The 13,852-nt window shown below is 35.9% G+C and overlaps 1 protein-coding gene across 5 annotated transcripts in view; it reads right to left on the bottom strand.

Annotated features, from left to right (window-relative positions):
* The window catches only part of PLEKHM3 (pleckstrin homology domain containing M3), a 184,547-nt gene that overhangs the window by 22,755 nt on the left and 147,940 nt on the right, over positions 1–13,852 (bottom strand). For 3 of the 5 annotated variants that reach the window (XM_004262790.4, XM_033428843.2, XM_033428834.2), the window contains exon 7: positions 8,473–8,630. The exons of 1 other annotated variant lie outside the window; for it this stretch is intronic. In XM_004262790.4, the coding sequence (XP_004262838.1) occupies positions 8,473–8,630 (158 nt within the window). Of the gene's footprint in view, positions 1–680; positions 8,217–8,472; positions 8,631–13,852 lie in introns of those variants that run through there. One more of the 5 variants, XM_033428854.2, reaches the window with a different exon arrangement.

Below are 13,852 nucleotides of genomic sequence, written 5' to 3' on the forward strand. Positions count from 1 at the left end.
GCATAATAGCTCATTTCTTTTATCCCTGGATAACACTGCACTGTATGCCTATACCACAGTTCATTTATCCATCCACCTATTAAAGGACAACTTGGTTGTTTCCAGTTTGGGGTGATTAGGAATAAAGCTGCTATAAATACCCATGTGCAGGTTTTTATGTGAATGTAAAGGTATAAACTCATCTGTTACTTGAAGGTATATTGGGTTTTTTAAAAAAAATTTTACTTTATTCTATTTTTAACACAGCAGGTTCTTATTAGTTATCTACTTTATACATATTAGTGTATACATCTCAGCCCAATCTCCCAATTCATCCCAACACCCGCTCCCCGCCCTGGCCCCCTGCTTTCCCCCCTTAGTGTCCATACGTTTGTTCTCTACATCTGTGTCTATTTCTCCCTTGCAAACTGGTTCATCTGTACCATTTTTCTAGATTCCACATATATGTGTTAATACACGATATTTGTTTTTCACTTTCTGACTTACTTCACTCTGTATGACAGTCTCTAGGTCCATCCACGTCTCTACAAATGACCCAATTTCATTCCTTTTTATGGCTGAGTAATATTCCATTGTATATATGTACCACATCTTCTTTATCCATTCATCTGTCGATGGGGATTTAGGTTGCTTCCGTGACGTGGCTATTGTAAATACTGCTTCAATGAACATTGGTGGGCATGTGTCTTTTTGAATTATGTTTTTCTCTGGGTATATGCCCAGTAGTGGGATTGCTGGGTCATATGGTAATTCTATTTTTAGTTTTTTAAGGAACCTCCATACTGTTCTCCATAGTGGCTGTATCAATTTACATTCTCACTAACAGTGCGGGAGGGTTCCCTTTTCTTCACATCCTCTCCAGCGTCTCTTATTTGTAGATTTTCTGATGATGCCCATTCTGACCAGTGTGAGGTGATACCTCACTAGAGTTTTGATTTGCATTTCTCTAATAATTAGTGAGGTTGAGCAGCTTTTTATATGCCTCTTGGCCACCTGTATGACTTCTTTGGAAAAATGTCAATTTAGGTCTTCTGCCCATTTTTCGATTGGGTTGTTTGTTTCCTTAATACTGAGCTGTATGAACTATTTATATATTTTGGAGATTAATCCTTTGTCTTTTGATTCGTTTGCAAATATTTTCTCCCATTCTGAGGGTTGTCTTTTCATCTTCTTTATGGTTTCTTTTGCTGTGCAAAAGCTTTTGAATTTCATTAGGCCCCATTTGTTTATTTTGGTTTTTATTTCCATTATTCTAGGAGGTGGGTCAAAAAAAATCTTGCTGTCATTTATGTCAAAGAGTGTTCTTCCTCTGTTTTCCACTAAGAGTTTTATAGTGTTTGGTCTTACATTTAGGTCTTTAATCCATTTTGAGTTTATTTTTGTGTATGGTGTTAGGGAGTATTCTAATTTCATTCTTTTACATGTAGCTGTCCAGTTTTCCCAGCACCACTTATTGAAGAGACTGTCTTTTCTCCATTGTATATCCTTGCCTCCTCTGTCATAGACTAGTTGACCATAGGTGCGTGGGTTTATCTCTGGGCTTTCTATCCTGTTCCATTGATCTATATTTCTGTTTTTGTGCCAGTACCATATTGTCTTGATTACTGTAGCTTTGTAGTATAGTCTGAAGTCAGGGAGTCTGATTCCTCCAGCTCTGTTTTTTCCCCTTAAGATTGCTTTGGCTATTCGGAGTCTTTTGTGTCTCCATACAAATTAAAAAAATTTTTTTCTAGTTCTATAAAGAATGCCATTGGTAATTTGATACGGATTGCACTGAACCTGTAGATTGATTTGGGTAGTATAGTCATTTTCACAATATTGATTCTTCCAATCCAAGAACATGGTATATCTCTCCATCTGTTTGTATCATCTGTAATTTCTTTCATCAGTGTCTTGTAGTTTTCTGAGTACAGGTCTTTTACCTCCTTAGGTCGGTTTATTCCTAGGTATTTTATTCTTTTTGTTGCAATGGTGAATGGGATTGTTTCCTTAATTTCTCTTTCTGATCTTTTGTTCTTAGTGTATAGGAATGCAAGAGATTTCTGAGCATTAATTTTGTACCCTGCAGCTTTACCAAATTCATTGATTAGCTCTGGTAGTTTTCTGGTGGTATCTTTAGGATTACCTATGTATAGTATCACATCATCTGCAAACAGTGACAGTTTTACTTCTTCTTTTCCAATTTGTATTCCTTTTATTTCTTTTTCTTCTCTGATTGCCATGGCTAGGACTTCCAAAACTATGTTGAATAAGAGTGGTGAGGGTGGACATCCTTGTCTTTTTCCTGATCTTAGAGGAAATGCTTTCAGTTTTTCACCATTGAGAATGACGTTTGCTGTGGGTTTGTTGTATATGGCTTTTATTATGTTGAGGTAGGTTCCCTCTATGCCCACTTTCTGGAGAGTTTTTATCATAAATGGGTGTTGAATTTTGTCAGAAGCTTTTTCTGCATCTATTGAGATGATCATATGGTTTTTATTCTTCAATTTGTTAATATGGTGTATCACATTGATTGATTTGTGTATATTAAGGAATCCTTGCATCCCTGGAATCAACCCCACTTGATCATGTTGTATGATCCTTTTAATGTGTTGTTGGATTCTGTTTGCTAGTATTTTGTTGAGGATTTTTGCATCTATATTCATCAGTGATATTGGTCTGTAATTTTCTTTTTTTGTAGTATCTTTGTCTGGTATTGGTATCAGGGTGATGGTGGCCTCATAGAATGAGTTTGGGAGTGTTCCTTCCTCTGAAATTTTTTGGAAGAGTTTGAGAAGGATGGTTGTTAGCTCTTCTCTAAATGTTTGATAGAATTCACCTGTGAAGCTATCTGGTCCTGGACTTTTGTTTGTTGGAAGATTTTTAATCACGGTTTCAATTTCATTACTTGTGATTGGTCTGCTCATATTTTCTATTTCTTCCTGGTTCAGTCCTGGAAGGTTATACCTTTCTAAGAATTTGTCCAGTTCTTCCAGGTTGCCCATTTTATTGTCATAGAGTTGCTTGTACTAGTCTCTTACGATGCTTTATATTTCTGCAGTGTCCATTGTAACTTCTCCTTTTTCATTTCTAATTTTATTGATTTGAGTCCTCTCCCTCTTTTTATTGATGAGTCTGACTAAAGGTTTATCAATTTTGTTTATTTTCTCCAAGAACCAGCCTTTAGTTTTATTGATCTTTGCTATTGTTTTCTTTGTTTCTATTTCATTTATTTCTGCTCTGATCTTTATGATTTCTTTCCTTCTACTAACTTTGGGTTTTGTTTGTTCTTCTTTCTCTAGTTCCTTTAGGTGTAAAGTTAGATTGTTTATTTGAGATTTTTCTGGTTTCTTGAAGAGAGCTTGAATTGCTATGAACTTCCCTATTAGAACTGCTTTTGCTGCATCCCATAGGTTTTGGATCGTTGTGTTTTTGTTGTCATTTGTCTCTAGGTATTTTTTGATTTCCTCTTTGAATTCTTCAGTGATCTCCTGTTTATTTAGTAACATATTGTTTAACCTCCATGTGTTTGTGTTTTTTATGTATTTTTCCCTGTAATTTATTTCTAATTTCATAGTGTTGTGGTCAGAAAAGATGCTTGATATGATTTCAGTTTTCTTAAATTTACGGAGGCTTGATCTGTGACCCAAGATGTGATCTATCCTGGAGAATGTTCCCTGTGCACTTGAGAAGAAAGTGTAATCTGCTGTTTTCGGATGGAATGTCCTATAAATATCAATTAAATCTATCTGGATTATTGTGTCATTTAAAGCTTGTGTTTCCTTATTTATTTTCATTTTGGATGATCTGTCCATTGGTGAAAGTGGGTGTTAAAGTCCCTTACTATTATTGTGTTACTGTTGATTTCCCCTTTTATGGCTGTCAGCACTTGCCTTATGTATTGAGGTGCTCCTATGTTGGGTGCATATATGTTTATAATGGTTATATGTTCTTCTTGGATTGATCCCTTGATCATTATGTAGTGTCCTTCCTTGTCTCTTGTAACATTCTTTATTTTAAAGTCTATTTTATCTGATATGAGTATTGCTACTCCAGCTTTGTTTTGATTTCCATTTGCATGGAATATCTTTTTCAATCCCCTCACTTTCAGTCTGTATGTGATCCTAGGTCTGAAGTGAGTCTCTTGTAGATAGCATATATATGGGTCTTGTTTTTGTATCCATTCAGCAAGCCTCTGTCTTTTGCTTGGAGCATTTAATCCATTCACATTTAAGGTAATTGTCAATATGTATGTTCCTATTATCATTTTCTTAATTGTTTTGGGTTTGTTTTTGTAGGTCCTTGTCTTGTGTTTCCCACTTAGAGAAGTTCCTTTAGCATTTGTTGTAGAGCTGGTTTGGTGGTGCTGAATTCTCTTAGCTTTTGCTTGTCTGTAAAGCTTTTGATTTCTCTGTCAAATGTGAATGAGATGCTTGCTGGGTAGAGTAAACTTGGTCGTAGTTTCTTCCTTTTCATCACTTTAAATATATCGTGCCACTCCCTTCTGGCTTGTAGAGTTTCTGCTGAGAAATCAGCTGTTAACCTTATGGGAGTTCCCTTGTATGTTATTTCTCATTTTTCCCTTGTTGCTTTTAATAATTTTTCTTTGTCTTTAATTTTTGTCAATTTGATCACTATGTGTCTCAGCGTGTTTCTCCTTGGGTTTATCCTGCCTGTGACTCTCTGCACTTCCTAGGCTTGGGTGGCTATTTCCTTTCCCATGTTAGGGAAGTTTTCGACTATAATCTCTTCAAGTATTTTCTGGGGTTCTTTCTCTCTCTCTTTTCCTTCTGGGACCCCTACAATGTGAATATTGTTTATTTAATGTTGTCCCAGAGGTCTCTCAGGCTGTCTTCATTTCTTTTCATTCTTTTTTCTTTATTCTGTTCTGCAGCAGTGAATTCCACCATTCTGTCTTCCAGGTCACTTATCCATTCTACTGCCTCAGTTATTCTGCTATTGATTCCTTCTAGTGTATTTTTTCATTTCAGTTATTTTATTGTTTATCTGTTTGTTCTTTAATTCTTCTAGGTCTTTGTTAAACATGTCTTGCATCTTCTCGATCTTTGCCTCCATTCTTTTTCTGAGGTCCTGGATCATCTTCACTATCATTATTCTGAATTCCTTTTCTGGAAGGTTGCCTATCTTCACTTCATTTAGTTGTTTTTCTGGGGTTTTATCTTGTTCCTTCATCTGGTATATAGTCCTCTGCCTTTTCATTTTGTCTTTCTTTCTGTGAATGTGGCTTTCATTCCACAGGCTGCAGGATTGTAGTTCTTCTTGCTTCTGCTGTCTCTGAAGGTATACTGTTAATCTTCTAATATGTAGGTATTTTCCAGGTATCTTTCTGTTATGAAATACTAGTTTAATTTCATTATGGTCTGAGAACATACTTTGCGTAATTTTTATTCTTTAAAATTTGTCCAGATGTGTTTTATGGCCCAAAATATGGTCTCTCTTGGTAAATATTCCATGTGAACTTGAGAAGAATGCAAATTCTGTTGTTGTTGGATGAACCACATGAATTGACATGGATGTCAAGTAGATTCACTTGGTTGATAGTGCTTTTCAGTTTAACTATATGCTCACTGATTTTCTGCCTACTGGATCCATCAGTTACTGATAGAGTGGTGGTGAAGTCTGTAACTATAATAGTGTATATATATAAATAGAACAGTGGATTCATCTGTTTCTCCATGTAGTTCTATTAGTTTTTGTCTGATGTATTTTGACTCTTTGTTCATGCACACTAAGGACTGTTATGTCTTTTTGAAGAATCGACCCCATTATCATTATTGTAATGCCCCTCTTTATCACTGTGTAAAGGATGGTATTATTTCTTTAAATATTCAACAAAATTCACCAGTGAAGCCATCCAACTGTTTCATGGGAAGATTTAAAGTAATTTAAGATTACTATTTCAATTTCTTGTAGGTCTATTCATATTTCTATTTCTTCTTGAGTCAGTTTTGGTAACTTGTCTTTCCAGAAATTTATCCATTTTATCTAAGTTGTCTAACTTGTTGGCATGAAGTTGTTTATACTATCTCTTTAAAATTTTTTAAATTGCTGTACGCTTTTTCATTCCTGATTTTGGGAATCCATGTCTTCTCTCTTAATTTCTTGGTCAGCCTACCTAAAGGGTTATCAAGTTTGTTGATATATTTTTAAAAAATATTTATTTATTTTTGGCTGAGTTGGGTCTTTCTTAGTTGCAGCACACGGGATCTTTTGTTGTGGTGCATGGGAGCCAGAGTGCGTGGGCTCTGTAGTTGTGGCTCACAGGCTCCAGAGTGTGAGGGCTCTGCAGTTTCAGCATGCGGGCTCACTAGTTATGGCTCATGTGTTCAGTAGTTGTGGTGCACAGGCTTAGTTGCCCTGTGGCATGTGGGATGTTACTCCCCCAACCAGGGATCGAACCCGCATCCCCTGCATTGGAAGGCGGATTCTTAACCACTGGACCACCAGGGAAGTCCCTGTTGATCTTTTCAAAGAACTAATTTGTGGTTTCATCAATCTACTGCTTTTCTGTTTTTTACTTCATTGATATCTGCTCTAATCTTTATCCTTTCCTTCCTCCTGCTTGCTTTGGATTTATTTTGCTCTTCATTATCTCGTTTCTTAAAGTGGAATTTTAGATTATTAATTTGAGAACTTCTTTCTTCTTTTCTGATATAGGTGTTTATAGCTATAAATTTCACTCAGAGCACTACTTTAGCTGCATTCCATACATTTTGATATTTTGTATTTCATTTTCATTCATTTACTAATATTTTTAAAATTTCTCTTGTGGTGGATTTCTTCTTTGACCCATGAATTTTTAGAGTGTATTATTTAATTTCCAAATATTTTGGGGTTTCCCAGATTTTTTTTTTCTACTGGATATCTTAATTCCATGTGTCAGAGAACATATTTGGTATGGTTTCAATCTTTTTAAATTTACTGAGACTTCTTTTATGGCCCAGAATATATGGTTTATTCAGTTGGAAGCATTTTTTAAATTTAATTTTTTATTAAATATTTTTATTGCAGTATAATTCACTCTTTTAAAGCATAAAATTCACTGCTTTTTATTGTATTCACAAGACTGTGTAACCATCACCATTATCTAATTCTAGAACATTTTCATCACTCCCAAAAGAAATCCATACCCATTAGTAGTTACTCCCTTTTCCCCTTTCACCAAGCTCTAGGCGACTACTAATCTACTTTCTGTCTCTATGGATTTGCCTATTTGGAACACTTCCTATAAATGGAACATATGTGGCCTTTTGTGTCTGGTTTCTTGCACTCAGCGTAATGTTTTCAAGGTTCATCCACGTTGCAGCATATACTTCATTCCTTTTTAGGCTGAATAATATTCCACTGTGGGTATATGTCACATTTTGTTTATCCAGTAATCAGCTGATAGGCATTTATATTGTTTCTAGTTTTTGGTTATTATCAATACTGTTGCTACGAGCATGTGTATACAAGTTTTTGTGTGGTATACATTTTTAAGAAGTATATAATCTTTAGATTATTAGCTAAATACCTGTACTCAGGAAACTGGAGGCTGGAGTGTGTGCATGTGTGTGTGTGTGGGTCTTGTGTTTATGTGTCTTGTCTTTCTGTGTGTGGGGCCTGGATGTTTACAAATAGCCTCTGCATTTAAGAAGAGGCCAGAAGGGCTGAGTCAACTCTTAATATCTTAGCTCTACTACACACGCTTCAACCCTCCCTGGCTATGTGCCTCACCTTCTATTCTGAACCACAGAGTAAGTGAGCCCAGCAGGGTGGGAAATGAGCCGTGACATTCGTGCCCAAAGAAGCCAGTGCACATACATACAATGTATATTTCTGTTATGCTTTTGGGATGAAAGGAAATGTGATATGCATCATTTTATGACTCAGTAAAAGTGACAGGAAAAACCCCGCTCTTAGGCTGGGGAAAAAATCATCCATCAATCAATGGAAGTGACGATACCCAAATATTACTTTGGTTAGAAAAATAATCCCACGTGAACTCCCACTTTTCTCTCCTTTGGGTCCTAAAACTTTCATCACTACACTGCAGTGCATTTATGCAGAAGAGCATGTGGTGAGCCAGAGGGCTGTTCATCAGTGTCCTCTGGTTTTCTTCCTAGTGGCCAATCCAGTTTTGGTCTTCCTCTGTGACTGTGATTTCCATTGCCTATCACTTGACCTGGGATGGTTGTGAGGATTCTTCCTTCCCCATCTTCGTTCTAAAAATGAATCTGAACATTCTTTGTTACCTAATAATGCAGAGCTAGGCTATGCAACTTTGTTACCTCATTCTGGATAAAGGTAGCAAGATGAGTTGGAAATAAATATAGGACACCAAAGGGTTAAAAATGATCTCCAGGAATAAGGGAAATCTGATACAGAGGACGAGACAGATACAGTACTCAACTAAAAGCTGGCCGGCTCTGGCCCAGTAACACTGCATGTGACATATTCAGGTATACTTTTATAAGACAAGAGATTGTGTACCTGCTTGTTGAAATATCCTCAAAAGGGTAGAGGATCTCTCCATTGTTACAGATTTCACAGATGAACCCCTTCTGGCTACAAAGACTGCAGCTGTACACATGTGAGGCAGCAAATTTAATGACCTTGCCCAAGAACGGAGCCAGCTTTCCCTCTATCACCTGCAGAAAGAGAAATGGAACAGGGAAGAAGCAAATTTGTTGAGAAGTCTTGCAGATGCAGGAGGAATTCCTTTCCTTTACACAACAGGAAAACCTCTAATTATAATTTCTCAGCAACTCTGAGAAAGAAAAGACATAGTATTTTCACTCCAAAAGAACTCTCTGGCTTAAACCACTGGAGGTTGGAAAATGAAGATGTTGAAATTTCTTTCATATTCCTCTTTTTTTTGTAGTGTGTTGTAGAGGACTGAGGACCAACAAATGGGGAACCCTACTTTCACAGACTAACTTGACAGTTATCGTGCGGTATAAGAGCAGTGTGGTCGATTTCCCAAAATAGACTGAAAACATATAGGGTAAGTACTAACGTAGTATTTTATGTTGTACATTCAATAATATCTGTTTTCTGATGAGTTAATAGAATAGTTTTTTCTCTATCTCCCCTAAGAACATGCAACAAATGTGGAAAATAGGTTTCTCTTGCTGCTGATAATTATGAGAATACACAGAAGCTGCAATTTGGCAGTCTGAGTGCTATATTTAGCCTCAAGATTTAAAAAAAAATCTTTTAGTGTTTAAAAAAAAAATAAGCCAATTTAATAATTGGAAGGTTTCACATAAAATTCCAGATTTTTGGCTTCTTTTGGAAAATCATTAGATCTGGAAAAACTAGGCCTGAATTCCAACACGATGATGATCCCAGCTGTGAGTAGAGGCTGCTTGCTCCTGCCGAGGCACGTGCTCTTCAACTGACACTTGTCCCCGTGAGGCCACAGTGTCTTGAGTCTGCCTGCCTCCCACAGTCCCCTCACCTGCTGGCCTGCAAAAATCCGTGAGTTTGGAGCCAATGGTCCATCAGAGCCCTCCTCACTTAACTAATACTGCACGGGCTTCAAAGACTTTGGCAGTTCATACACTAACAAGATAAAATTTGCCTTTATTTCTTTCTCATTGATGCATATGCATATGCATGCTGATTTTGATATAAGAAAAAATCGAAGATTAAATTTAATTTGGAAAGAGCTAGAAATGGATACTTTCAAGTGAATCACAGTTAAAATGATAATTTTACATAAAAATAACATCTGAGAGCAGTAAATCATATTTAAAGAGATATAAGAAGGCCAAGGTGAACAAATAGTAATAGCTGATAATACAAAAAAAGACTACAAGTAATGTAATAATGTATTTTGCAATTTCTTTACACTAACAATGAAATATGTGAAAGAGAATGTAAACAAGCAATCCCTTTTAAAGTCACATCAAAAATAACATAAAATACTTAGGAATAAACCCCACCTAGGAGGTGAAAGACTTACATACTGAGAACTACAAAACCTTAATAAAGGACACTGAAGATGATTCAAAGAAATGGAAAGCTATCCCATGCTCTTGGATTGGAAGAATTAATATTGTTAAAATGACAATACTACCCAAAGGATTTGGGTACTGCAAAGCTACAGTATTCAAAACAGCATGGTATTGGCACAAAAACAAACATATGGATCAATGGAACAGAAAAGAGAGCCCAGAAGTAAACCCACACACCTACGGTCAATTAATCTTCAACAAAGGAGGCAAGAATATACAATGGGGAAAAGACAGTCTCTTCAGCAAGTGGTGCTGGGAAAGTTGGACAACCGCATGCAAATCAACGAAATTAGAACACACCCTCACACCATACACAAAAATAAATGCAAAATGACTTAAAGACTTAAATATAAAACATGACACCATAAAACTCCTAGATGAGAACACAGGCAAAAACATTCTCTGACATAAATCGTACCAATGTTTTCTTAGGTCAGTCTCCCAAGGCAACAGAAATAAAAGCAAAAATAAACAAGTGGTACCTAATCAAACTTATAAGCTTTTGCACAACAAAAGAAACCATAAACAAAATGAAAAGACAACCTATGGACTGGGAGAAAATATTTGCAAATGATGTGACCAACAAAGGCTTAATTTCCAAAATATACAAACAGCTCATACAACTCAAAAAAAACAAAAACAAAACCCAATCAAAAAATGGTCAGAAGATCTAAACATACATTTCTCCAAAGAAGACATACAGATGGCCAATAGGCACATGAAAAGATGCTCATCATCGCTAATTATTAGAGAAATGCAAGTCAAAACTACATTGAGGGACCATATTACACCAGTCAGAATGGCCATCACTAAGAAGTCTACAAATAAATGCTGGAGAGGGTGTGGAGAAAAATATCCTGTGATAAACCATAATGAAAAAGAATATATATATGTAAAACTGAATTAACACAACATTGTAAATCAACTATACTTCAATAAAATTTTAAAAAATTAATAATGTATTTTGCAAAAAATCAAGCTATATATAATACTGGAGATAAAAACTAAAGTGGTTTATGAACATCACTATTGAATAATCTCATGATGTTTTAAAAATGAATATAATGGTTAAATCTAGGGAAGGGAACAAGTTGGAAAAGCACGTCTTTCACCTTGTATATGGTTGTTTTGGCATTTTTAAAAGCAATGTATATTATTTTTGTATTGATGCAGAAATGGAACAGAAGAACCAGGTTTACTACTTTATAAGGGTGTTATTTTTTTTTCTTAATAAAGGGGGTAGAAATTATGCTGGCTTTTTTTCTTTTTTTTGAGTCAAGCAAGCACATTTTCCAACATTTTAAAATTTATTCTCCTCCCCATTACCTTTAAAAAGCCATAGATAAGACCTCCTTTTATTTATGTTTTCTCAAGGACCATTAACTCCAATCAACCCCAGGAAAGTGTGTTCCTAATAGCAACACATGATATACACTTTCTAAGAAATAACCACTAACAAATCATATACCCAACGGGGTTATTTATAAATTGTGGTAACAATACTTTAGCTGAGTTTTGTTTTACTTATTTTACTCTTTTCTAAACAACCAAAGTTAATGACACATTTAAAGAGAGGCACTAACAAACTATAGTCCATTTAGGGGAAAACATCAGGATATAGAACTCACCTGGTCTGGAAACCAGGTGAGTAAATGTTGTTTTAAGGAACTGAGGATGAGAAGAGAACACCTTAAGGAAGACATGAGAGTTATCATCTAGGATCTAAAAGAGAAGATTGGGGCATCTTGTACATAAAGTTTTTCTTTATCTAGAAGATTTTCTTGGTACAAAGCGTAAGGGGTATGAACATTTTGAAGGCTTTTGAAATATTTCACCAAATTTACAGTGCCAGTTATTTTTATTTATTCCTATCTGGATATTTTAATAAGCTTTTAAAAATTAATTTGGGAATTGATATCTTCACAACATTTAGTCTCCCTATCTCCATTTTATTAAATCTTCATTTATTAAAAATACAAATTTGTTTTTTTCCTTTGTATAAGCCACTGACTTTTTTTAAAAATTTAATTTAATTTTTTATACAGCAGGTTCTTATTAGTTATCCATTTTATACATATTAGTGTATACATGTCAATCCCAGTCTCCCAATTCATCCCACAACCCCCACCCCCACCCCCACCACCCCTCTTGGTGTCCATACGTTTGTTCTCTACATTTGTGTCTCTCTCTCTGCCCTGCAAACCGGTTCATCTGTACCATTTTTCTAGATTCCACATATATGCATTAATACATGATATTTGTTTTGCTCTTTCTGACTTAACTTCAATCTGTATGACAATCTCTAGGTCCATCCATGTCTCTACAAATGACCCAATTTTGTTCCTTTTTATAGCTGAGTAATATTCCATTGTATATATGTACCACATCTTCTTTATACAGTCATCTGTCGATGGGCATTTAGGTTGCTTCCTTGTCCTTGCTATTGTAAATAGTGCTGCAGTGAACACTGGGGTGCATGTGTCTTTTTGAATTATGTTTTTCTCTGGGTATATGCCCAGTAGTGGGATTGCTGGGTCATGTGGTAATTCTATTTTTAGTTTTTTAAGGAACCTCCATACTGTTCTCCATAGTGTAAGCCACTCACAGTTGTTATTTAAGTTATTTTAAGGTTAAACTTTTGTATAATATTTTTTCTTATCAGCTATTGCTGGTGTATTAGAATATACTGATATTTGTGTCCATCTCATATATTACTAAATGTGCATGAATGCCTATCATTTTTAGGTGATTCTTTTGGGTTTTCTGAAGGAAATAATCTGGTCCCTTCCTTTCATGTTTTATGTCTTATTGCATCATGCAGCACTCCTAAAACAATATTAAATAATAATGGTATTAGTGGACAGTCTTGTTATTTCAATGAAATCAAACTATATAGAGTCTACAGTGAATGATTCATTTTCTTCATCAAACACACATCTTGTCATGCACCACATTCTATTGATTCCCTTTCTCTTTTTATTTAATTATTTATTTATCTGTAAAAATTTATTTATTTATTTTTGGCTGGGTTGGGTCTTCGTTGCTGCACGTGGGCTTTCTCTAGTTGTGGCGAGCAGGGGCTACTCTTCATTGCGGTGTGCAGGCCTCTTATTGTGGTGGCTTCTCTTGTTGCGGAGCACGGGCTCTAGGTGTGTGGGCTTCAGTAGTTGTGGCTCGTGGGCTCTAGAGTGCAGGCTCAGTAGTTGTGGCGCACGGGCTTAGTTGCTCTGCAGCATGTGGGATCTTCCCGGACCAGGGCTCAAACCCGTGTCCCCTGCATTGGCAGGTGGATTCTTAACCACTGTGCCACCAGGGAAGCCCCTCTCTTTCTCTTTTTTAAATAACAGCTTTATTGATATATAGTTCACATAACATGTAATTAACCTATTTAGAGTCTACACTCGAACATGTTTTAGTTTATTCAGAGTTGTGTACATTTCATCAACTTTTCCCCAAATCCCCATACCCATTAGCAGTCACTAGTGTTTTCTCCCTAACCCATCCCCCAAGCCCTAGGCAACCAATAATCTACTTTCTGTCTCTATAGATTTACCTACTCTGGATATTTCATGTAAATAGAATAATATGTGGTCTTTTATGACTGGCTTCTTTCACTTAGCATAAGTTTCAAGGTTCACATTGATTCTCTTTTAAATGTCTCTAGTGTAAGTCTTTTTCCCACCCTATCTCAAGCTTTTATCACCCCTCTCTAGATTAATGAAATAATCTTCCGGTTTTATTTCTGGATAATCGTCTTTTTCCTTTGATCCATCCAGCATATATACTAGTCAGTTTTAGACATCACTTTCATTGTGTGTCATCTCTTCCCTCAAACCTTTGGTTGAATTCTT

This window comes from Orcinus orca, chromosome 7, assembly GCF_937001465.1.
Source record: "Orcinus orca chromosome 7, mOrcOrc1.1, whole genome shotgun sequence".
NCBI lineage: Eukaryota > Metazoa > Chordata > Mammalia > Artiodactyla > Delphinidae > Orcinus > Orcinus orca.